The sequence below is a fragment of the Marmota monax genome, unplaced genomic scaffold (genome assembly GCF_021218885.2).
Source record: "Marmota monax isolate L192 unplaced genomic scaffold, Marmota_monax_Labrador192_F-V1.1 WCK01_AAM20220418_F8-fsc00012, whole genome shotgun sequence".
In the NCBI taxonomy this organism is placed as follows: Eukaryota; Metazoa; Chordata; class Mammalia; order Rodentia; family Sciuridae; genus Marmota; species Marmota monax.
In genome coordinates, this window is record NW_026695227.1 from 22,208,741 (window position 1) to 22,235,170 (window position 26,430).

The window sequence follows — 26,430 nt, forward strand, 5'->3', positions numbered from 1 at the left end:
TAGAGTGTCAGTTAATACAGGGTATTATGTTCATTTGGATTCTAGCTGAGTGTTCTAATATTATGGGACAAAATACATTTATGGCAATACATAAGTATTCCCCATTTTTTATTATAATGAGGATGGCATGATTTTTTCACACTTGTGATTATTAAACAGCCAACTCAGTAAGAGAAATTCTTAACACTGTTTAATAGCAGAATAGAGTTTGAGTATCTGTTTCAAAATGTTCTCATTTGTCAGAACTTTCAGAAGTTAGTGATTATAAAAGTCGTTTTACTTTGCATAATATTTCCCTCCTTTTTCAAAATGTCCCTCTTATTCGCACACTATTCTGAGTATTGACCATATTCTTATCATGAATCTGAAACTGGGTCACAGTTTCAGAGATTCCAGTTCATAATCAATTGGCTCTTTTTCTTTGGGCCTATAGTAGTGCAGCATAGAAAGGTGGGTGCATGTAGAGGTGATAGAGGTGGCTGCCTGTCTCATGGTGGTGGAAAGTGAAGAGAGAGCAAAAGGGCCTAGGTAGGGTTCCTATATGCCCTTCAGAGGCAAGCCCTACTTACTAGAGGTTCCACCAACTCCCAATAGTGCCACGGGCTGGGGACCAAGCCTTCAACAAATGGGTCTTTGGGGGATATTGGAAATCCAGGATATAACAGAACTATACAACCTTAATGGTTTGCAAAGTGGTCTTATGTTTAGAAAATGACCAAAGGAGGGCATCTGAGTGAGGCCACTAACCTTTAAAAATAATCCCATGTGAAATGAATTTTCAGTTCTTTGATGTGGAGTATTTTCCACATACATAGCATCTGAACCACACGACTTTTAATTTTTAGTAGAGAGTCATTTCTATTTATTCATTTTGTCACAACTACATTTTGTAAATAGGTGAGGTACAATTTGTATTGCTTTGCTCCTCAGGAAAATAGCTTCTGAAAATGTCTTAGAACATTTTGACCTTTAAAGATTTTTTAGATAAAATATAACCCATATTTTACCCTTGAAAATCCTAAGAAATAATTTCTCAAGTCATTTTCATAGAACCATAAATTTGTAGAACTAAAACATCTAGAATTAAGATTCTAGATGTTATGAGTTCCTCTGGTCTGACTGCACTGTTTCACAGATGAGAGAACAGGCTGTCTGATTTGCTCAGTTTTCCAAATTGTGTTCCACATGCCTTTATTCCTGGAGGTAACTTATGTTGTATTTCCCTCTTGAAAAATGATCAAATATGCTATAATAGTGAGAATTCTGAGATACTCTATTTTACATAATGTTTCCCAAATCTCATAAGATCATGTGATCAAATGATACTTTTATTAAGTAACCTTCTTTATTTTTCCATAAAGCACTTTTTTTTACTAGGTTATTATAGATATGCATAATATCATAGTTCATTTGACACAATTATACAACAATTGAGTGATAATTTGCTCTAATTCAGTCCCCAGTACTTCCCCTTTCCCTCCCTTCCTCCCTCTCCGTTCCCTTTCCTCTACTGATCTTTCTCATATTTATTTATAGTTTTTTAAAAAAATTATGGATATACATAACTGTGAAATTACTGTGGTATATTTATATATGTACATAGGATAATTGGTCATTTATTTCAGCAATTCCTCCCCTTTCCCATTTCTCCTCCCTCCCCCTCAAGCCCCTTCCCCTACGTCACTGATCTCTTGACTATTTTCAAGGTACCCCCCCTTTTTTTTCCTCCTATTTTTGTCTAGCTTCTGAATATGAGAGAAAACATTCAAAAACATTCGCAGTGACTTATTTTACTTAGCATGATGTTCTCAATTTCCATCTATTTACCAGCAAATGACATGATTTCATTCTTCTGTCTGGCTGAGTAAAACTCCCTTTTACATATATGTATATATATATTTATAATATATAATATTTATATATTCTGGATATTAATGTCCTACCTGAGGAGCAGTGGCAAAGATCACATTTTCTTGTTCCATTGAGCACCTAGGCTAATTCCATAGCTCTGCTATGGTGAATTGTGCTGCTATAAACATTGATGTGGCTGCATCCCTATAGATGTTGGTTTTAGATCTTCTGTAGGATAGCTGGGTTGGTCGTATGGAGGTTCCATTTCTAGTTTTTGAGGCATCTCTATACTACTTTCCAGAATGGGTTTAATTTGCAGTCCTATCCCCCCACATCCTTGCCATCATTTATTATTATTTGTATTTTTGATAATTATCATTCTGAGTGAGATGAGATGTCAACAGAAAGATGTTGAATATTTTTTCATATATGGGCCATTTGTATTTCTTATTTTGATAAGTGTCTGTTTAGTTCTTTTGGCCATTTATTAATTGTGTTTTTTTTTGTTTTAAGTTTTTTGAACTCTATATATTCTGGATATTAATGTCCTACCTGAGGAGCAGTGGAAAAGATCTCCCATTCTTCAGACTCTCTCTTCACACTCTTGTTTCCTTTACTATGCATAAGCCTTTAAATTTGATGCTGTCCCAGTTATTAATTCTTGGTTTCATGTGCTTTAGGACGCATAGGAACTCTTTTTCAGATGGTACCATGAATAATTTCTATTTTTATACTATACTTTGTATTAGCAAAGTGTTAAAATGTGTTTTGTTTTGGTTACTTAAGAGTAATTTAATTTTTACCTTACAATTGTGGGATCCATGAGTTTATATTTATACAGTAATTTAAAAGCTTATAGACTAAAAATTCTGATCAGTATGTATTGTTTTATTGTTTGGCATAAATGTTAAAGATATTACCTTACTTTTAAAGTAAATATTTTAGTACTGATGGTGTAAAATGGAAATTAAATCGTGATGTCATTGGTAGATGTTCTTATTGAATTTAATAGAAATATGGTTAATGATTAAAATGTTCATTATCTCATTTTTATTTTATTTTAGCTGCTATGCCTTTCTTGCCTTCTTCTATAACAAGCTTAAAATTATCTCAAAACAAATTTACATGTATTCCAGATGCAATTTTAAATCTACCACAGTAAGTTTATTATTTTAATTTTAAAACCACATGAGATAGAACAGAACCTTTAGAAACATGGTTTTGATTTTGGCATATGAATTTAATTCATTTCTAAACTACTTAGTTTAAGGTTTTTGTATGTGTATATGTTTTACTTTCACTAAACAAAATATCCAAGTCTTTAAACTTTTATATTAATTTATTGGGTTATTTTTTAGAAACAATTTAAGATTGTTTAATTTGTTGCTACATTATTGTATTCAAATGAAATTTCAAAATTTCAGTTGCTTTCAGAGGTTGATATGTTGCCAAAATACTACTAACTTTGAAGTCATACCTAAAATATGTTTGAATGACATTTTTGACGTTTGGATAATTTTTTTATATCTATGTGGGGGGATTTGGTTAATTTCATTGGAAATGAAAACTTTCTGTTAACTATAGATTCAGGCACTGATTACATCTCAAATGTGTTGTCATTTTAAATACTATTGTGTCACTCATTATAAACCAAATATGTAAATATATACATATATACATATGTGGACAAATCATGCTTCTTATAATCTAGTCATAGAAGGTGTCAGGTGAACATAAAATACTTAAATTTAGCTTAGAATATGCCAGGCACTATCCTAACTGTTCTACAGTAGACCATGTGTTTAATCTTCCTAATAATCCCATAAGATCACTATTGTTATTATCTCTACTTTTTAAACTCAGTAGACAGATAAGGTACTTCCCCAGAGTCATAGTTCTTAAACAGTGGTTGTATCAGCGTTAGCCTATCGGCTCTAACATGGGAGCACCTATTGCATAGAGGTGGTCCTGTGTAATTAAACACAGTATTCTCCTAAAAATATGTGTGAAAGCCACATATTTATGATATTTGGCTAAGAGATAAAATGCCATAAAGAAAGTTTCCTCCCAGGGAACCAAAGATGTTATCCAGTCCCTATTACAATTATTCCTTAGGTACCATACTCAGACTTAGGTTTTCATCAAATGGATGCATTTCTTGGGTTTTGCAAACGCACATGCATTTGGCCAGTTCAAGTCCTAGCTGAGGCTACTGAGGCAGTGCTTCAGGAAAACCTAGTGATTCTCAGCTTTGTCTCAATTGCATTGCTTGTCTGACAGGAAAGTTTCATCTCTAATATAGTCAAATTCCTTTTCTTGTTTTCCATGCATTTTAATAAGATGATGAGGACAAAATATAGTAACATTTTGACATAAGAGCACTGTATAGACCTGAACTTTAGTCTATCAGGATGAATTACTATGTGAGCTTAGAATTAATTCTTTAATTTTCAAATACGCTGAGGAAAAGTGGTCAGTATGTGTTGTAAAAGTCCAGGTAGTCTTTAGAATAGTCAAATATACCACAGCCCTTGACTTTCTTTTCTTCCTACACTCACACGCTCATGTGTGATGTGTTTTTTGCTATTTCCTGGTGTAACACTCCAGCATGAAAACAATCAGTTTGCATGGGGGGCCTATTACATGCCAAGTCCCCGCTCAGTGCTGTGATAATTACCACACTGACATAAGCTGGTAAGAAGCTACACCCATATTCAACGATAATTGACTCTAGTACTCAACCTAGGAAGAAACTCCTCGATAATGAGTGAAAACCATCCCATATAAATGATAAGTAGGGGCTACACATTTGTAACCTTGTATAAAAGGCAGAAATTTTAATGGCCATTTTCAAGTGTTAAACGTGGTATCTCATGTACCCCATTTGTAAAACATGGGGACTTTTCCTCATTCCGAGATTATTGACATTTTTATGTACCTGAAGTAGGAAAATTTGACTTCAATTTTTTTTCTTTCTTTACAAAAAAATCTTTAACTATCCCCAACCCCCCCACACCTTATGGTGTGCCATGTGATATTTCAATAGTATAGACATCATTTAATGTTCAATCAGGGTAAATATATCTATTTCCTCAAATGATTATTTATTTATGGTGAAAGCATTCAAACTCCTTTCTTGCAGCTTTTTAATTTTTCAAAAAATACACTATTGTTATCTATAGTCACCCTGCTGTGCAAGAGAATCAATTTTTAATGGTCCTTACATCAGTTTCCTTCCCAGTGAATCATACCTTTTTTTCCAACCCATGTATGCCTATATGTGTACACAAATTTACATGCATATTTATGTGTAAATAATGTTATTTTTAAACTTACTCCTTATATTCAGTTTGATGAAAATTACTTGTAATGTTATTCCATGTATTTTGGAAACCTTCATTTGATTTTCATCTAAATTGTATTGTTTTAGCTTGCGGTCCTTAGATATGAGCAGCAATGATATTGAATGTCTGCCAGGTCCTGCACACTGGAAATCTTTGAACTTAAGGGAACTTTTATTTAGCTATAATCAGATCAGCATCTTGGACTTGAGTGAGAAAGCATACACATGGTCTAGAGTAGAGAAACTACATCTTTCTCATAATAAATTGAAAGAGGTAAGAAACTTTATTTAATATTATTGACAATTTTAAAGTATGTTTTGTAATTTGCATTATTGCAAATTATTGTTTTAAAATCTGTTATTTGATATTTTTTTTACTTTAGATGTAAGATGTAATCATACCCTGTGGTAAATAAATGTAATAATATGCCTTGATTTTTTAAAAAAATAATTTTTGTGCTATATTTTTAAGAGTTACACGAATATGCGCTATTATTTATGAATGCATGTAATGATACAAATGTCTTTGTGTCACTACATTTTTACTGTGAGCCGAATCTCAGTTACTGTACATTTTTCCAGGTGCAACTTAGCTATATATAGCCTGTGTTTTTACAGATTTTCTTTCCTCTCTTCTAAAATTTCTGCTTTCCTCCACTGTGCTACCTCTCAACAAAATAGACTAGCCTCCTTTGCTTTGATCTGTTTCCTTTGTTATAAATCTGAAGCTGATTATACACATGTCTCAGAAAATATTTTTTCTTGTCAAGTTCAAACCTACTTCCTATAAAAACAAACAACAACAAAAAGAGTCTTATACTAAAGGTTCAGAATAACTGAATACTAATATTTTTAATACCTGATTTTTTGCCAACCAGTGAATGTTTTCTGTCATAAATGTAATATAGACTGCTTAAAAATTTGGAATAGGAAAACAAAAAACCCTACTCCAATTAGGTTGCTATCTAAAGTATCAACATTTAGTTGTAACTTAACAACAACACATTCCATGTTACATTTGTAATGAATTTTTCTTCAACGTTTCCTAAAGAACATAGGCAGTCTGGAAGCCACAGATAGTGGATTTGGATAACTATAAAAAATTTCTTTACTTCCACTGTTGTGAGGAGATGATCCCCTAAGGGAGATTGGGTTTTGAAAGTTAGAAGTAAGTTGCATAGATTGGGGCTGAGTTCTTTACATGGATGTTTTTGTTTTTATAACCTGGATACGGGACACTTAAGACAAGCCTTTGGAGCGTTTTCAAGCTCTGTTGAAAGGTTGTGCAAGTCGCTGATGGAATCTTGGGATTTTTCTTGTTTCCTGCCAGTGTACATCTCTTCCTTCCCACCAACAGGTTTTGCCCTTTTTTATTTCATTAAGATTCCTCCTGAGATTGGCTGTCTTGAAAATCTGACATCTCTTGATGTTAGTTACAACTTGGAACTGAGATCTTTTCCCAATGAGATGGGGAAATTAAGCAAAATATGGGATCTTCCTTTGGATGAATTGCGTCTTAATTTTGATTTTAAACACATAGGATGTAAAGCCAAAGACATCATAAGGTCAGATAATTCTATATTATTTTTTAAAATCAATTCTGTCTCAGATTTCCTCAGTCTGTAATTTTGATGGATATATGTTACAATTTAGGAAAAATGAATAGTACTATTTGACATTAATATTCTATGTGCCATTTGCCTTTAATTTAATGGGTGGGTTGTTATGGTGCTACTGCCAAGACTTTTCATTCCAATTTCATTTCAATGTTGAAAGAGTGGCTTCTCCTTTCCATTCTGTTCAGTAGAAATGGATTCTAGCAGAAAATAGATACTACTATGTATTTGGTTTCTTGTTACCAATTATATAATCTAAAGAAATACAGCAGAGAATAATAACTGCTCACACTGCATTTCATATAATAGTTAACATGTCTGTTATAATCGATGGCATTTTAGTTACTGACATGATAGATTATTAATTTTTATTTTCCTATGAGGATGGATAACCTACTCATCTTGATTGTTTTTGAAGCTTCCTGATTCAAAAATATTACTGTCTTTAAACTTAAAATATCTTCGATAATAGATTTGATTCTACCTTTTGTTCTCTTTTAGCCTGTTAGTCTTATTACTGGATCCTCATGAAATATTTTATTCCCTTTCCTACAAAATGACTCCAGTTATCTTGCAGGCCTCAGCTCAATGAGCATCTCTCAGTATATCCTTACCTTGACTGTAGTACCCACCAAGGCAGGGATCAAGGACCTGTACACTCTCTATTTGATTCCTGGCACCCAACACAGAGCCTGGTTTACAAGAAGGTTTAAGTGTTTTACACTTAAGCAATACTCTACTGCTTCAATTCTGTTAAATCTATATTTAATTTTTTTGTCTGTTTCTATGAGGAAGGGTTCAATTTTCTGTACTTCTGAGCTTGATTTAATTGTAAAGAAAAGTATTTGTCACCTTCTTTGCCTAACACAACCACCCTTAATCCTGCATAATTACCTGTTTCTCTTCCTGAAATTGGAAATGGCACTTACATAATAGTTGGTTTCATTCTTATAAACATTTAGAAGAATTAGTTTCCAATGTATTATGCCATATTTTATCAAGCTACCATATAATGAAATATTTAAAAATGCATTTAACAATTTTAGAAAAGACAAAATACCTGGAATAGCTTATAAATTGTAAGCATCATTTGCTTTTTTGACTTTTTTTCAAAGAGTGGCAAATTCTTAATTAATAAATCAATTAAAATAATGTTGCCTTTTGATCATATCATCAGGAATCCTGGTCACATTAGTTATTGGTATGGATCAGTCAGTATTCTCTAAAATTTGCTTATTATTTAATTTTAAACTGTAGCAACATTTTAGCACAGTTTCAAATATGTCTTTCTGTATTCATTACATTTTTGATAACATTTTAAATCTATTATTTTAAAGGTGGTTTTGTTTGGCTTACATGTAGCACTTCTAGTTTGTTTCAGTTATGTTTACATTGATTATTAGTAATAGCAATATATTAATATATGCTATTAGTGTCAAAGTTTATATATACATTTATACTGTAACCAATAGGAGCTCCTTATTTGTATACATTATACATATGCATACATTGTATATAAAAATATATATAGATCATATATACTATATATAATATATGTATACTCATAAAACCAATATGACCTCATTATCAAACTTTAGTATGCAATACAGTATGCAATACACTCTACCTTTGTTCTGAACCATATGGGCATTACAAAATTTTTACACTTTACATATTTAGGATTATAATTGTACTGTTTAAATTCAGATTGTACACATATACACAGATATCCACACAATGACACATATATATGTATATGTGTGTGTATGGATATACACTGCATTCTAATTAGTATTACAAATGTGTTGGTGTTTTATTATTTCTGATGATAGTGTAACATGCTGTTATATTTGGTAATGCTACAAACTTTATCAACTACTCTGAAATAACTAACAAAAATATATATTAATAATGCACAGCAAGGTATTTACATTGTTAGTAATATGAACTATGCAGGGTTTTGCATACTAATATTCCAAAATATTCAATGTCTGAGAATCCTCCTAAATCCCAAATATATTATTAAGCAGTTTATTATTTTATTTTTCTTCAAATACCAGGTTTCTTCAACAGCGGTTAAAAAAGGCTGTGCCCTATAACAGAATGAAACTTATGATTGTGGGAAATACTGGGAGTGGTAAAACCACCTTATTGCAGCAACTGATGAAAATCAAGAAATCAGATCTTGGAATGCAGGGGCCCACGGTTGGCATAGATGTGAAAGACTGGCCTATCCTAATAAGAGGCAAAAAGAAGAAAGACCTCATTCTAAACGTTTGGGATTTTGCAGGTATTTATTTCTCTAGGTATTCATTTGTTCACTTTTATCATTTATTCACAGCAGAAATTTAAAAACTTGACTTTTCTGTTCAAGTACAGCAGAGAGCTAGTAGTTATGGAATTATTTCAAAGTCATTTCAATCAATAGGGGCTGCTCAAGCTAACTACTTGATTGGCAGTGGATACATACACTAAATGTTGTTTATCTCTGGTAAAATCCACCGTAGCCTTCCAAACATAACCTGTTGTTTTTCTCTTTTAAGATCAATAGTATTATCCTCCCACCATTTTTATAAAAAAAAAATCTTGCCTATTACCTGGAAGACTGAAAAAAAAAAAAAAAAACAAACCTAACCAAAACCAAACCCCTCTCTAATCTTCATTTAGGTCGTGAGGAATTCTACAGTACTCATCCCCATTTCATGACCCAACGGGCAGTGTATCTCGCTGTCTATGACCTTAGCAAAGGGCAGGCTGAAGTGGACGCCATGAAGCCCTGGCTCTTCAACATAAAGGTAAATGTTTAATCCCAGTTTTCTGGTCTTTGTATAATGTAATTTATTTTAGGCAAACAATCTCTTCAAATAGGCAGGGTTTTTTTTGGGGGGGAAGGGGGTGTTGCTTTTTGTTTTTGTTTTTTAGGTCAGAAGCACTAAATTTTGAGTTGGGAAATTTTTGGAGTGTGAAGTCATGAAGAGACAATAAAGAGCTCCATTTGATGAATGTTATCAGCTCCTGAGTCCTTTTATGCTGTTAAACTTGAAAATAATTATATTCACTGTTTTCCATCATATTATTTTTAAATGGAAAGAGTACATGCTCATTGAGTGATGCTCCAGTGGGCTCCTCTGTGAGCGTGAAGTCCTTTGGAACCCTGTGTCCAAACATTTGGAAATGGATCTGGACTGCATTTGCAATTGTTTTATAATCTGGGTGATTTTTTGAAACTTCTCTTTTCTTGACTTTGTTCTCATTTACACATACAGTGATGTGGGAAATATTATAGTGACAGTAATACCTGCTTAGTGACTTTTTTCTTTCACGGTAGACTACATATTGAATGACTTTTAAGTGAATCCAGGAGATAAAATTGGCAAATATGGAAAAGAAAATATAAACCATGTTATATTACTTTGATGTAGTTTGAGGATTTATTGAATGCTTTTATTTAGAAGCACATTTAGCAAATAACCCATTTTAAGCATGAAATAAAATGGAAAGAAAAATAACATTACTACTTTAATGTAGGCCACCTGAAAAAATGGTAAGAATTGTATTAAAAATGGACATAAAATGATTTATAAGCTTTTCTTAAAGACACATTTTTTTTTTTCTTTGAGGTTTAAGGAAATGTCTAGGTCCATTTTGTGTTGCTTTAACAGATGAACTGAGTCTGGGAAATTTATAAAGAACAGTGATTTATTTCTTACAGTTGTGGATGCTGGCAAGTCCAAGATGGAGGGGTTGGTATCTTATGAGGGCTTCTTGCTGTGTCATTCCATGGCAGAAGGCAGACAGGCAACAGGGTATATGTGCAGGGAAGAAGGCAAGAGGAGGGAACCATATTAGGAGCCCACTTCTGCAATGACAACTGGAGTCCACTGATAAGAAAGAGCCCTCAGGGCCTAATCCCTACATAACGGTCATCTCTCAACATTGCTGTCTTGGGAATTAAATTTCCAATATATGTACTTTCGGGGATACATTCAAACCATAACAAGAAGAAAAACAGTTATTATTTTCTTCTAATGTTTTTTAGGTTTTCATTTTCATTCAACTGAATTTCATACAAAACAAATTTCAGCAGAAATATAAGGATATATCATTTTAAAGCAAACATTAGATTGTTTTCTTTCTTTCTTTCTTTTTTTTCCTATAGGCTCGGGCTTCTTCATCCCCTGTGATTCTTGTTGGCACGCATTTGGATGTTTCTGATGAGAAGCAGCGCAAAGCCTGCATAAGCAAAATCACCAAGGAGCTCTTGAATAAGCGAGGGTTCCCTGCAATACGAGATTACCACTTTGTGAATGCCACGGAAGAGTCTGACGCTTTGGCAAAACTTCGGAAAACCATCATAAATGAGAGTCTCAATTTCAAGGTAATATGGCTTATGCAGACTGCAGGCTGGTAGATAAATATAATTTATTAATTCTCATGTTACGCAACTCTCTAGAAATGTCAGAAGTCTTGAGAAAAGAGCAATTATCTTAAAATTGTGGGTTTATTCATAGCCCTTAGAATTATTACTTTCAGTTTGATAATTACTTATTTATACCAGACCTCATTTGTCATTCATAGAAATAGGAATAAAAAGTAATTACAGGATCCTGAGAGAATCTAAGCGGATGTTTCTGGGACATTGAGAAAATATTACTGAGAGACTGAGTGCTTCTGATGCCCTTTCTCTCCCAACTTCCCATCAAATTAACATCGGGGTCTTGAGATCTTCTATTGGCTCTTATTTTGCTATCTCCTCCTTTCTTTTGGAGTTTCCATTTTATGCACAGCTTGATCTTCCTAGTGGCTTCTTCATGTTTCTGGTTCTTGTGATTCCCATTCCAGTTTTTATCCCCTTAGTATTTTGAAACTTTTGAGATAACTCTTTCATTTACTGGTCAAGATCATTAATTTGGTTTTCAGCAGCATCTAAATTATTACTTAGTTCATACAAACTAGGTTTTTTATTTTAGGACTTTAAAAAATTCCCAAAGTTCTCTTCTGGTAAGTCAGATATTCATATAATATAAACATATTTGTCATCAGGGAGAATACTTTTTTTAAAAAAATACTTGCAGGAGAAAGAAATCTTCCTGGGGTTCTAATGGGAACATGGTATAGACTGTACTGAAAAATACTGGATAGTTCAGCATGACCAAATGATGAGGAATTTCATTTGGACTCAGTTGGGTTAGCTCATTAGCACTAATGATTGAGATCATGGTTTTTAGCCAGAGTCCTGTTTGGCCTGGGCAGTCCCAGCATAGTGATTAATAGTGTTCCAGTACATTCTAAAAGCATTCCAATTTGGATGATAAATTAAGTGATCACCCTGGTTATTACTCCATGTGAGCTAGTTAGCTTGGTTCTATTCCATTTCCACAGGTTGTGCTCCAACTCAAAACCCAATGAGCCATTTATAAATGTGTTGGTCTTTGTGGTAGTATGCTTGTATCTTTTGATACACGCTTATTACAGTTATTAAAATATTTTACTGAAGGTGGATTAGTAGTGGCATTTTATGTAAGAAGAATGCATTATGTCTTCGAAGATTTTTCTACTCTCTGTGGGAGATAGAATTTGAGAGTAGTACACTTTTAAAAATACAAATAAAATACTGGTCATTTAAAGAAATTTGCTGTTACTTAAAATATTTTAATAATTTTCCTTTTTTCATTGCTGCCAAAATATATATCAAATTGTAGAAGACTTTTTTTGTGGAGAATGAATTTGTTTTGGAAAAACCTGAATTTAGTTGATGCAAAAGTGTATAGAAGAGGCGTTGATTCATTAAGCTGAATTAATACTGCTTTTTGGCTAGTAGCAAGATATCACAATCAACAAGGCCAATTTTCTTCTTGCACTTATAAATGAACTTTAAAGACAACTCTACATAAGGAAGAAAACAAATACTTTGAGCAATGGCAGTATTACTTAAAGAAAGATATACTGCTAATGGATGTATCATTTTGACATATTGGTTTGAAAACCCTCTGGATTTCTTTGTAGACCAGTGACTCTTTCAGATGACCCCAGGTTGGTGAGGCTGCTGGAGCCTGAATATTCTTCCTCTCTGAGATGCTTCAACCTGTCTTCAAACAGCAGCTTTTAATTGATTAGAGTCTTATTTCCCCCCTCCCATTTATTTTCATTTTTCCTTTTATCTTGTCTATTCTCTAATATTTCCCTAGCCTTATAAACAGAGTCTTTAGAATACATTTTTTCTTTTCTTTTCTTTTTTCTTTTTCTTTTTTTTTGGCTCAGCCTGGTGATGGCCTGATAATCAAGGTAAAAGGAGATGCAGGAAAAAACCAAAGTCAGCGCTGACAATAATGCTTACTATCAGAACAGGCTTCTCCTCCTGGCCCTGTGACCCAGTCCTATTAAATTCATCCCCTTTCTGCCTATTCTGCTTCCTGTGAAATCTTTATTTCTTCCTTAGATTAAAACATAAACTTCGAAAGTTCTATTTCATCTTAACTTCTAAATAATAAAAAAAATATTAAAAGTGGAGGCTAGTAGAATTCTGTTTCATTTTCTTGGACAAAGGATGTAAGAAAACAGTTTTTTGAAAAACCATTTTTTTGATGAACTTGGAAGTCAATGGCTATGGGTGCTGTATATCAGGTTCTTTAACCCTCTAGTTATAAGTAGGAAAAGAACAGCTAAAATTTTGTGTTTATGTGTGCCAAATAATACTGAATTTCTATTCATAATAAGTTTGCTTAAGTTATGGTAGTTATTATCAGGTTAAAAATATATATAAAAATTATCAGGGATCCAGAAATGGGCAGAGTTTGCCATCTGGTGGTTATTTAAGACATTTCAGTTACTATTGTTAAAGAAAACTGTATTTGTACTTAAAATTAGCTTTTTAAGGAAAAAAAAGATCAGCATATGTATTTTCCAAAAACATTTGGAAAGTACGTTTATTATAGAAACTTTATAAGATACTATCATCTTAAGATAACTCTTTGAAAAGCTTACTTTATATGTTTCTCAACTATTAAGCAGTGATTAGATTCCCAGTGGTTGCCTTCTTGAGACAGAATCATTGTGTTTAGATGATTTCTTATTTTCCCAAGTTCAAGGTTCCATGAGAAAAAATAGCTTGAGTGAGAAGATTTTATGTCTCTAGGCTTAATTATTGATATTTACAATTTGCCAGTATAACATTTTTTAAACAACAAGCACAGAATTTAGCGTTTTACCTCTAGGTGTGAGTATTTTATCTAATAAAAAAGTGTCCAAAGTTCTTTAATAGTTACCGATGTCATATGCTAACATGTTGACTGCATATAAGCCTAAGGCTTTAGAAAAGAGAAAATCCTTTTGTTATGGTTATCAATTTATCTTTTTTTGGCCAGGAAATATCCGGATGATTAGATAAATATTTTTGTGCAAATAGCAAATAAAAATAAAAATTAAAAAAGTGTATATAAAATAGACTTGATAGTTCTTTCCAAATTGACCTGTGTCCATACTTTTCTTATTTCAATTTCATGTTCTATTCATTACAATTTAAATAGATTTACATTGTATCTCAATTTTGTTCACACATATATTTCTGAATGATATATCTATCATTTCTATAAAAACTATTAGCCCTGCATTTACAAAACAAATACAAAATAAAATAGGTTTTTACAGCTTATCTTTTGTAATTTTATAGATTCGAGATCAGCCTGTCGTTGGGCAGCTAATTCCAGACTGCTATGTAGAACTTGAGAAAATCATTTTATCAGAGCGTAAAAATGTGCCAATCGAATTTCCTGTAATTGATCGGAAACGATTATTACAACTAGTGAAAGAAAATCAGCTGCAGTTAGATGAAAATGAGCTTCCTCATGCAGTTCACTTCCTAAATGAATCAGGTTTGTGTGTTTATTTGTTTTACATTTCTTTTTTCAAAACGTGGTCATAGTTCTTTGTAAAAATGTGTCTGAATCTTGTATAGAGTATATTTACAACTTAAGAGAATGTCTACAAAATTCTTACAACAGGCCACTGATTTTTAGAAGATCATTATGTGGATGGATGTTGAATAATAATCATGTCATGAAAAAATAATTTAGAAATCATCTAAGGACTCCTGAGCAGGAATTAAAACACGTGGGTTCCTGAACCCACATGAGTGTGGTTTTGCTGTTCAGGTGCTATTGAACACTGAGAATACCCATACCCTTTCATAGAGTCAAATGAATTTAGTGGATGTCATGGTTATTTTTATGCTGTAAAGGATACTTTTTACTGCAATGGTTTTCCTGGGTCATTTAGAGTCGAAGGCTGTCTGAGATGACGCAGCTCCTGATTGTCAAATCTTGCTGTTTTCATCACTCATGGATCTCATAGTAAACCAACTGCAGCACTAATTGTGTCTTTGCCTGGAATTATCTTGCTAAAAATGTGGGAGTTAATTTGTGCATCTTGAGAAAGTGTCTGGGAAATTGTTTTTGATCCCTGAATTCTTTTATATGAAAAATATCTAATGTTGATGATAATCTATTCCCTTTTCTTATTATTCTTTAATCAGATAGACTGTGATAAGTTGTGTGTTTTTTTTTTTAAATCTGTATTGAAAATAAGATAAGTCTTTGGAGTGTACATTTAGAAAGTGAAAAGTAAATTATGGATTTTTATTTTTTATAAGTATATGTTCTTCAATGCATTTATCCGAAATTTGCTTACATATGGTCAATTTATATAGTTCAAAAATAATTAATTTATAGTATTGAACTTTGAGCTTGGGAACAGTATGCCCAGCCTCTAGTCCCAGTGATGCCACTAATTGTGCTAAAAGTTTCTTATCTGTAAGATAAGGTAGTTGGACTAGACTTTCTCTAAAGCTCCTCAGTATTCGTATGTTCTATATTCCATGTTTCACTGTTTGATGAATTTTTGGCACAGGAGTCCTTCTTCATTTTCAAGACCCAGCACTGCAGTTAAGCGACTTATATTTTGTGGAACCCAAGTGGCTTTGTAAAGTCATGGCCCAGGTTGGTGTCTTACATTTTAGGGGTATTTGATTTGCAGAGATTGAAAAGTTGAACAGATAGCACCCAGAGCACTGAGCATCTTAGCAGTTGTGTTCAGTTAAAGTATTGTGAATACAGAAAACTACAGAATACTTTATGGAGAAGACTGTTCAAAGAGCTTCATGGAAGAGGCTATCTTAGAGTTCACTTTCGTGTCTCTGTTTCCAAGTCACAGATAAACACTGTACCTTGTATTCTTTGCCACTTTTCTAGATCCTGATAATATGTTCAGTTTGGCTATTCACCTGGTCAATGAATAAAGGCCTTATGAAAATCCTTGGGGCAAACACATATGAGGAAATTGGGTTGATCGGCCTGTTGAAACCTCTACCTTGATAATATGGAGGGGAGTTTCCACTCCTAAGGGCATAGTCTAAACTGTATAAGCTTTTGAGAACTTTGGATGGTGGTGGTTATAATTCTGTTTTCTCCATTTGTACTCCATATGGAAAATAAGTTCTCCCACTTATAACCCAATGCCAATGAGTTTTATTAATTAGTTATAATAATTCTTCTTTATACATTTACCATAGAAAATCACTAAATTAGAACACATGAGCTCAGAGTTTCTCAGCCTCAACACCATTGACATAGTTCTTTTTTGCACATCATAGGATGATAGCAGCATTTTTGTTATACTTTCTGGATGCTGGCTGCACCTTCCCAGTTATGACAAGTAAACATGAATCTAGACGTTGATAAAAAGTTTTCTGGGGGGTGCAAAATTCCTCCAGCTGAGAATGATTGTGTGTAGCTTAATCATAAACTGCAGTGAGCTGGGGGTGGGGAGGATATGTACTTATTGGTAATTATCTTGCTTATGATCAAAATTTATAGTTTTGCCTGTGGCTTGCTGAGGTCCTAAAATAATTATATATTTTTATATCAGAAATATCTCTTCCAATTAAATCATAATTAAGTTTCCTCAAATAATCTTGAATATTAACTCCTAAATTCCATTTAGGGATATAAAGGAAGGTATTTTGAAGAGAGAATTCAGTGGAGGCTAATTCCTATACTATGGAATTTGAGAGCATATTGAAACATTATTGTAATTGGCATCTAATTGTAATGGGCCAGTTTTTTCTATTTTGTCATGTATTTTTAGGTTAGATTTTCATTCTTCTGCATGTGTGCCATGAAAAGTGTGATTTTACTCATCATCTATTAAATGATAACAGAACCAGTAATGTAACCAAAGGCACATGCTCTAGACTCAGCTTGATCTGTGTTGACATATCTTCAAAATACTAGTTTCTAACATTTCTTAACATTTTAAGCCCTTATCCATTCATAAAATGAGTATGATAACAATAGCTTCTTCTGTATTAATTACCTCTGTAGTTCTGTGTGAGCAGTAAATATTAGCTAATTTTATATTTGATGTAATTATATAACATTATGCTAGGAAATGAAAAAAAATCTTTCAAACTGTAAAAATGTACTCATGTAGTTTTGGAAAGTGTGTCAGGTAGGGAGAAAATTAAAACATATATGTAGGTAGATATATCTGGGAGTAAAGAGAGTTTTAAATATAACCTCCAGATTTTGTTGTAGGCAGCTATCAGAATCTCCACACAGGCAGGAAAAGGCTAACTTTACCCCCAAGAGTGATGTTTCCATGTGAAGTGGAACATGTATAGATAATATTAGGGTGAGCATGTTCTCTATAGTGTAATAAGGAAGAGATTTGTATTAGAATCATCCTTTCAAAAACAAAAACAGATTTCTATCATGAGCACAATAAAATTTCTGAAGATTCTATAGGATAATTAAGTCAAAACTCCATAAAAGTTCTCCTTCTCTTTAACATATTATAGTATTAATATGCTAATCTAAGTGAAAATTAAATCAAGAATTCAAACAGCTCAAAGTTATTTCAAAAGACATACTTAGAATGTTGGTAAAATGATAATTTAAATTTGTTATTAACTTACCAAGTAAATACCATCATTTTTATTTATGCTGATAAATTGAAATATAATGTCATTTTCACTTAGATTTAATGGTAAGGAAAGCTATAAATAACCATGTGAAAGCAAAGCAACTTGTCTGATATTCATCTTCAGAAATAAATAGGGGTGTTCACCTCCATGAATCATCAAGACAAGGGCAGGAATAATTTCATGGTGCAGAAGCTCTAATGAGCCCACCTACCCTCTATGTACCCTGAGCTGTTAGGTCACTAACTTATTAAGGAAGGTTCTGTCAAGGCAGGGAGAAGTTTGCAAAACTCATTTAACTGTATGGTAAAAAAATATGAAAGAGAGCTATTCAAGAATCAGGTGGAGCATTAATCGGCTTGCATAGAAATTTAGTCTTGATAATATGAGAGGAAAATACAGAAAAAAATTTGAAATGTTTCTTTCCTTGAATAAGGGCATAAATTAGCAGGTATATACAGTAGTTAGTAGGTTGAAGGAATAGTATGGGGGGATTTTAAAGGTGAAAAGATAGTGTCTTAGATTTTATTAGCATGTAATAAGCTACCCCAAAATTTAGAGGCTTGAAACACCAAGAACATATTATTTCTCAGTCTTCTGTGTGTCAGCTGGTTTCAGCTGAGTGGTTCTGCTCCACGTGATGTTGGTATGGTCATTCAATTGGTTTCATTTGTTGAATGAGGCTGGAAAGTCCCAGAAGGCTACACTTAGGCTTGGGTGGTACTGGTGCTCTTCCATGAGACCTCTCCATGACTGGGTTGGGCTTCCTGAATGAAGAGCACAGGGTAATTAGACAAGGTACATGGTGGCAGGCTATCAAGAGAAATGAAGCAAAAGTCGCTAGTCCTGTTAAAGGCTAGGCTCAAAACTGGCAAAACATCAATTCTGCTACATTCTAGTGGCCAGAGCAACCACAAGCCCAGATTGAAATGGGATGCATTTCTTTTTTTTTTTTTTTTAATTTTTTATTGTTGGTTGTTCAAAACGTTACAGGGATGCATTTCTTGATGGACTGAGTAGTACATGTATAGGGAGAGAAAAATTATTGTTTTCCACCTTTGAAAAATCAACTACAAATATTGGTAAGACACTATAGATCTACTAGGAAAATCAAGTACAGGCTCTTTTAAAAATGATTTTGTTAATAAAAACTTGCTGTTAGATAAAAATGAATTTGTCTAAGTAAAATAAGTAGATAAAAATGGCTAACATATGAGGGGGGTTACTTTGCATTTCGCAAAGATGACCTCATTTAATTCTCACCACAGCTATTTAAGTGGTGCTATTAGTACCCATGTTGAAGATAAAGAAATTGATGGACAGAGTTATGATTTCTAACCAATTAGTTTGACTTCAGTGATGTTAAAACTATCTGTAGGATAAAGTGCTCCAATCACATTTACTCAAAATTCACACATTCAACAATACTTATTCAGTATTTACTATGTTCCAGATATTATTCTGGTGCTGGGCTTATAGCACTAACAAAATTGTGCAGGCATAAGACTAGCATTCAAATTAGAGGAAAAAAACTGATAAGTCCACATATAATATACTGGCAATGCTGAGTGCCACAAAGAAAATGTGAAGTATGGTTGGAGATACAAGATTTCCAGAGAGGTTCTTAAGACTTAAAAAACACTAAAATGGTTAAACCATTTGCCTCACTTCCTAAATTTTAAGGACAGTCTGATCTTGTATAAAGTAACAGCATGAGAAAAGTCTAAACTACAATTTCTACTATGCAGTGGCCCATGGCCCATTATCATTAGAAGCCAGTGTGCCCAATCAATCATGCATTCATTGATTCAATAAAAATTACACACCCAGAATAGAAATGTAGAGATGGGTGAAACAAGTCCTTGGGCCTAAGGATTTTACAATTTAGTATTTTACTTAGCTGCATGAAAATTAAAAATAATGCTTTCACCTATTTAAGAATCCCTTAAACATTATAAATCTACTAAAGTATGAAGCATACACCTCTTTTTCAAATAAATTTGCTAAAAATTAATTGAAATATGTACATAGATGGCACATAAGGGCTTATTATATACTAAAAATTGTGATATACACTTTGCAAACTTTACATGTGTCATTTTATTCTCACAGCAATCTAAAAGACACTTTCATTTTCTCATTTTACAGAGAAGGAAACTGTCCCTTAAAGAAATCAAATCCTTTCCCAAGTTCATATAGCTTGTTGTTCAGCCTAGATTTGAATTTGCATTCTTCTGAACCAGATTCAGATTCATAAATGCTGTGACAATGATCAAAGCTCATTGAAAGGTCTCTGTGCTAAAATCATTTGGGTTGCTTGTTAAATAGCATATTCTCAAGCCTTACCCCAGACTTACCCCAGATTTTGCACATAGAATCCAGCAAAATATAGTAGTTACTTAGAGACTCACTAACCTGTACTCCTCAGCCTCTTTTCCAATTGATGGAAGCCCTCTCCTATTATATGAATGTCAAGTAGGATTTTACTGTAAGCCTGCAGTGATAAAAGTTTGGAAGATAATTTCCCTAGGAATGTATTAGTGATAAGATTGCAGTACAAATCTAGGGTATCAGATGGATCTGTTAATTGAATCAAGCAAAATCTCAAGGTTCATTTCAGAGAATCCCAATAAATTCTGATCTGAATTTACTCTCTTAAGCTAATAAATGTTTTTCAAGGAGGAAGGCCCCATTAGGTTTCCAGACTGAGAAGCTGCTAGAAAAATTAGGTCTTCTGTTGTATTGGACAGACTGTTCTAATCATTTTCACTGAGCAAAGAGACATGAAAAACTTTAAATTTGAAACATTTCAGAAAGTAAATCCTGGTGATGACTTATGAGTTTAAATCTTTCAGATTTTGACAGTAAAAGTGGAAGGCTATCCAAAACATCCTAAGGGAATTATTTCACGTAGAGATGTGGAAAAATTTCTTTCAAAGAAAAGGAGATTTCCGAAGAACTACATGACACAGTATTTTAAACTCCTAGAAAAATTCCAGATTGCTTTGCCAACAGGAGAAGAATATTTGCTGGTTCCAAGCAGGTAAAAAAAAAAACCCTTAAAAATTTAATTTCTTGGAAATTTACCATTTATTATGTTGTTTTAATTGTAATGGTGATTTTGTTGCATAATAGATACACTAAATTTCTTTTTACTCCTTTTGTAAACTTCCTACATAAATACAGCACATATTTTTAATGGAAACATTGTATCTGATACTAAATATATAGTGAAATATGATGTTAAAGTGAAAATTATTCTGATCGGTGGATGACAGTTCTAAGTATAGATATATACTTTTTTCTAGGACTTATGCTTTTTCAAGTTATATATAATCTTAATATTTGTCTATGTATAACTAATTATAATAATTTATTACTGTATATAGTATTATTGAAAAAATCATACACTTATTACATCTGAGCAATGATCATTGAATTTTTAATGTAGGAAGAGCATATTGCAAAAGAATATTATAAATAACGTGCAGTTTCTTGGAACAGTTATCTTCACTGACTTTGAGTAGTAAAGTACTTCACCCAATATGGTTGGGTATTTTCTAAAGGTATAATGATGTTGTACTTTTCTCTTTAGTTTGTCGGACCACAGACCTGTGATAGAACTTCCCCATTGTGAGAACTCAGAAATTATCATTCGACTGTATGAAATGCCTTATTTTCCAATGGGATTTTGGTCAAGATTAATCAATCGATTACTTGAAATTTCACCTTACATGCTTTCAGGAAGAGGTATGTACTTAAAGAAGACTTAATATTTCGATAAATTAAGGAGAAAAATACTGTCCTTTCCCCAGAGTTTACTTGTTTGGAAGGCAATTGAATTCAGAAATAAGCTCAGAAAACTCCAAAGAGGTCATTATATATAAACACATGTAAACTCATGGAATTTTTCTGGAAGTAAAGTCCTCAGGTCCTTACTGAAGCCTATTTTCATGTTAGACACATTTCCAACAACTAAATTAATTTCTTTCTTTCCATGCCACAGCAAACGAGAAGCTATAATTTTAAAAAGTGGGATTAACAGGAGTCCTAGGTTTAAATACACAAGTGTGTGTATGCACGCACATACACACAGAACATACAGATGAAGAAACAGTAACAAAAAGAAGGGAGCACTGCATAGGAGGGGAGTTTTACTTGACAACTGTATTAGGTACTGACCATTCAGGATACAGACTGTCACATCTCCATTCTGCTGCATAATCTCTGAGGAATTTACAAAAAAGAACAACAATGGGTGTTTATAATGATTATTTAAAAAATTATAATAAAAAATGTCTTAATACTCCAAGGGGAGAAATATAATTTTTTTTCTGGTCCAAAGGCAGACTTATAAAATAAATCTTATATTGCTTGGAATTAACATATAGCTAGTTCCTAAATGACCTTAATAGAGTATGAAAATAAACTTTTCATAAGTTATCACAACTTATTTATGACTCTCTTTCTTCATATATGTTAATCATATCAAATTTATTACCAGCATGTGCCTGAAATGTGTCTTAAGAACTCTAAAGGACATTTGATTTATTTTATTGCAAAATTAAGAATAAAATATTTAATACAAAATTTAATGAATATGATGAGGACTCATTAACAACCAAACACTTTCTTTAAATAAATATATCTGTATTCCTGCTACCTGAGGTGTGGGCAGTAGCTTTTCTTTTTAACTTACCAAGTAGTTAATAATTAATAAATATATTTGGATCCTCTTCACTTCCCTGCAGAGCGAGCACTTCGCCCAAACAGAATGTACTGGAGACAAGGCATCTATTTGAATTGGTCTCCTGAAGCTTACTGTTTGGTAGGATCTGAAGTCTTAGACAATCACCCAGAGAGCTTCTTAAAAATTACAGTTCCTTCTTGTAGAAAAGGTAAGCAAATTAATTTGAAACTTTGAGTTGTACTCTCTTAGAAATCTAAACTTTAAAGGGGAGGAGGAGAAGGGGAAGTACGGGGGACTGAATTAGAACAAATATATCCATGCTTTTATAATCATGTCAAAATGAATCCTGTTGTTATTTATAACTAAAAAGAACCAATAAAAATGAAAAAGTTGTATCATAAGCAAAATCAAACACAAATAGCCCTTTCCAGAACTAGAGCATGATGACATGCACCTGAAACCCAAGCTACTTGGGTGGATGAGGCTGGAGGAATTCAAGTGTAGTGAGACCCTGACTTAAAAACACTCAAACCAAATCAAAACAACAACTTTCCAACAACTTTCAAAACAACAACTTGCCTAGCTTCACAGCAGTATGGGTTGATGAGCTCTTATATGAATTCTGCAGGCTGTATTCTTCTGGGCCAAGTTGTGGACCACATCGATTCTCTCATGGAGGAATGGTTTCCTGGGTTGCTGGAGATTGATATTTGTGGTGAAGGAGAAACTCTGTTGAAGAAATGGGCATTATACAGTTTTAATGATGGTGAAGAACATCAGAAAATCTTACTTGATGACTTGATGAAGAAAGCAGAAGAAGGTATGGTGGTGTACCCTCATACAACTTACAGGTGTTTAAAAATGAAGTGACTTTTTTATGTAAAAATTATCTTTATCTGTAGGGATCAGTTGAAAGATACTATATTCAATTAAATATATTTTAATATATTTATATTAAATAGTATATTTAATAGTGGCAATTCAGAAAAATTTATTTTTAACAATAAAATTTTGCATTCTCTGTTTTGAAAATGTTGTTTTGAGAGTTTGAATGCTTGCTTTTGGAATGATGTAACCTCATCTGTGAAACAAAAGTACTAACAAATCTATCTCATAGAATTGTTAAAAAGAGTACAATACATGGACATAATTTACCAACATTTTGCCATATGATAGTTGCTTCATAGATGTGGCAAAAATATCTCTAGTTTAAACAAAATCTCTATTTTTATTTTATAAATTATTTTATAAATTTTATAAAATATTTATTTTATAAAAATATCTCTATTTTTATTTTAAATAATTTCCAGATCAGAAGTCATGGAGGCTAAGGCAGTTCTGAATTCTGTTACCTAATGAATGAATTTTTGAAATTCTAAGTAGGTTTATATTAAATAAATTTTCAGATTTTATTTTTCAATTTCTCAATTTTTCTAAAAAAATCTAGGATGATAAGAAAAACTGAGGGAGGGATAAAAAGGATAGAAAATAAGTAATGTTTTTTGCAAAAACAAATTTCTGTTTCTTTAAATGTTCTTTTTTTAAAAAAAATCTTTTACATAATTCTCAGGAGACCTCCTAGTAAATCCAGATCAACCAAGACTTACTATTCCAATATCTCAGATTGCTCCTGACTTGATTCTTGCTGACCTGCCTAGAAATATTATGTTGAATAATGATGAGTTGGAATTTGAGCAAGCTCCAGAGTTTCTCTTAGGTAACTACTTTCATTATTTTGAGAATAAAAATTAGGATGCAGTTTCCTCCTTACAATTTAGAAAATGTCCACATATCATCATTTTACTGTTATAGATTTTTAGTAACGTCATACATTTCATGTAATGTTTTTCATTTGGATTGATATATTTTAATATAATATCATGTTACAGTTCTAGAATTTTCTTTGTGCATACTAATGTAGACTAGGATCCAAAAGAAGATGGGAGTATCATGGAAGCACAAATGGAAGTAGATGAGGAGGTTTTCAGTTAAGTGAAGTAGCCCTTTCTTATTTTCCTTTAGTTCAATTTCCAGTTCCAAAGGTGAGGGGGAGCATAAGTGAAGTAAAAATACCTCTGTGTAGTCATAGCAGCAGTTTTATTACTCATACATACCGATGGTTATTGGTGACGAGTCCTGCTTCCCCACATGTTGAAGTTTGAACATTAGAGAAGCACGCCAAGGCAAGCATATAAAGCAGGGTTTATTTAAAAAGGGGTAACACAGACTTCTCCCACGAGGGAGAAGGGGCCATAGCTGGTATCCTGGTATCCCAAGAAAGAAGTGTTCTTTCCTTTTTATCTGTCCTAGGCTTCCTTTGTTCTCTTGCCTTTCCCCTCTTATCTTTCTTCTTCCTGCTAGTCCCAGGAATGCTCAGTGGGATGGTCAAAAGGTGGGAAGCTGGTGGGCTGAAGGGGGAAAGGCAGGATAGAGCAGACAAGGACACTTTAACAACCTTATAGCTCCCTGTAGGGAGGAGAAATTCCTGGGATAGGTTACCTTGGTAACAAGTTGAAGCAGAAGCAGGTTCTGGATAAGATCCCTCAGGGGACAGTCTCCAACTTCCCAGACTCACTCAAAATTGGCCTCCTAGATCGACCTGACTCGATTTACCTATCTACACTGACTGCCTGTCTAATTCTGGCTTCCATATTCAAGTTTCTCTCTCTCTCTCTCTCTCTCTCTTTTTTTGTATGCTGAAAAATCACATGTACTGGTCGGTACCACAAATTCAATCAGTGATTTTCAACAGGGTCTGATGAAAATCACTGGATTTGTGTAGCTCATTGAAAGAATGAAAGAAGGTGAAATCACAGTAATTGTATTCTTACTTTCATTTCTAACCTATATGTGTACATAGGTTTTGAGACCTAAAAGATGTTTTTAAACATACTCCATAAAAGAGGTTGAATGCATTCATGTAATATTTAATGTAATATCACTTTTTGAAAGATATGGTCAGATTATGATATTTCATATCACATCATTTTGTAGAATAATTCTATGGTCTCATGTCTCCTTTAGAATAAAAATTAGCGTTCTTATAATACTGCTAATGCCCTCACTGTCTCAGCTGTCTGCTAATCTCCTTTTCAGATATTTTAAAATTTACTTTTAAATTAATAAGTACAAATTATGTATATATATATGTATATATATATACATATATATATACATACATATATGTGTTTGTGTATATAAACATACATATATGGTTGATGAGTAAAAATTATATACATAAATATTTACACACACATATAGAATATGTTCATGCTGTTTTGTTATATATATTGGAGTAGTCAAATCAAGCCATTTAAAATATGCATCACCTTAGATGTTTATAATTTTTAAAAGAACACCTAAAAGTTATTCTTTTAGTAGTTTTCAAGCATAGAATATATTACTATTAACTGTAGGGTAATATACTCAAATTCTAAATGTTTTTCAATATCATTGGAAAGACACAATCATTGGGTTGACTTAATGCAAAGCATGTGAAAATAGTAGCTATGTTGTATTTGTTGTAAGTGCATACATTTACTTTTAATTAAATTACCATGGAAAGATTGTCTGAAATCTGTTAGGACACAATATTATTAGCAAAAATTTTACAAAATGTAGGACATGATTTATAAAGCAAAATCAACTCCTTTAAACCTTTGTTGTTCATATTGATTGGGAAGTTCAAAATGAATTTAAATGCCTTGGAACTCTGGAAGTGAATGTATTAGTAACTGTGGGTTAATACAAAATGCCTAGTGGTCAAGGCCAAATGCTGCATCTTAACTAACATCGGACGGTAGAGTCCAGGGAAACAGGCAGATACCAGACACAGTGTACCCTTTCTCTGAAGGAGTCCCAAGTCATTGAGCAGGGCTCCATTATGTATTTGTTTGTCCTGCATTGGTATATATATCAGATTAATGGACAAATTTTGAGCATTTCACATAGAAAC

The 26,430-nt window shown here is 32.9% G+C and overlaps 1 protein-coding gene across 1 annotated transcript in view; it reads left to right on the forward strand.

The window, feature by feature from the left end:
• The window catches only part of Lrrk2 (leucine rich repeat kinase 2), a 135,336-nt gene that overhangs the window by 70,553 nt on the left and 38,353 nt on the right, over positions 1 to 26,430 (forward strand). Inside the window, exons 26-38 of the mRNA XM_058576386.1 lie at positions 2,916 to 3,009; positions 5,282 to 5,468; positions 6,578 to 6,759; positions 8,871 to 9,100; positions 9,478 to 9,605; positions 10,970 to 11,188; positions 14,480 to 14,681; positions 15,715 to 15,803; positions 20,641 to 20,828; positions 21,381 to 21,535; positions 22,537 to 22,683; positions 23,104 to 23,295; positions 24,046 to 24,192. Coding sequence (XP_058432369.1) covers positions 2,916 to 3,009; positions 5,282 to 5,468; positions 6,578 to 6,759; positions 8,871 to 9,100; positions 9,478 to 9,605; positions 10,970 to 11,188; positions 14,480 to 14,681; positions 15,715 to 15,803; positions 20,641 to 20,828; positions 21,381 to 21,535; positions 22,537 to 22,683; positions 23,104 to 23,295; positions 24,046 to 24,192 — 2,160 coding nt within the window. The remainder of the gene's footprint in view (positions 1 to 2,915; positions 3,010 to 5,281; positions 5,469 to 6,577; positions 6,760 to 8,870; positions 9,101 to 9,477; positions 9,606 to 10,969; positions 11,189 to 14,479; positions 14,682 to 15,714; positions 15,804 to 20,640; positions 20,829 to 21,380; positions 21,536 to 22,536; positions 22,684 to 23,103; positions 23,296 to 24,045; positions 24,193 to 26,430) is intronic.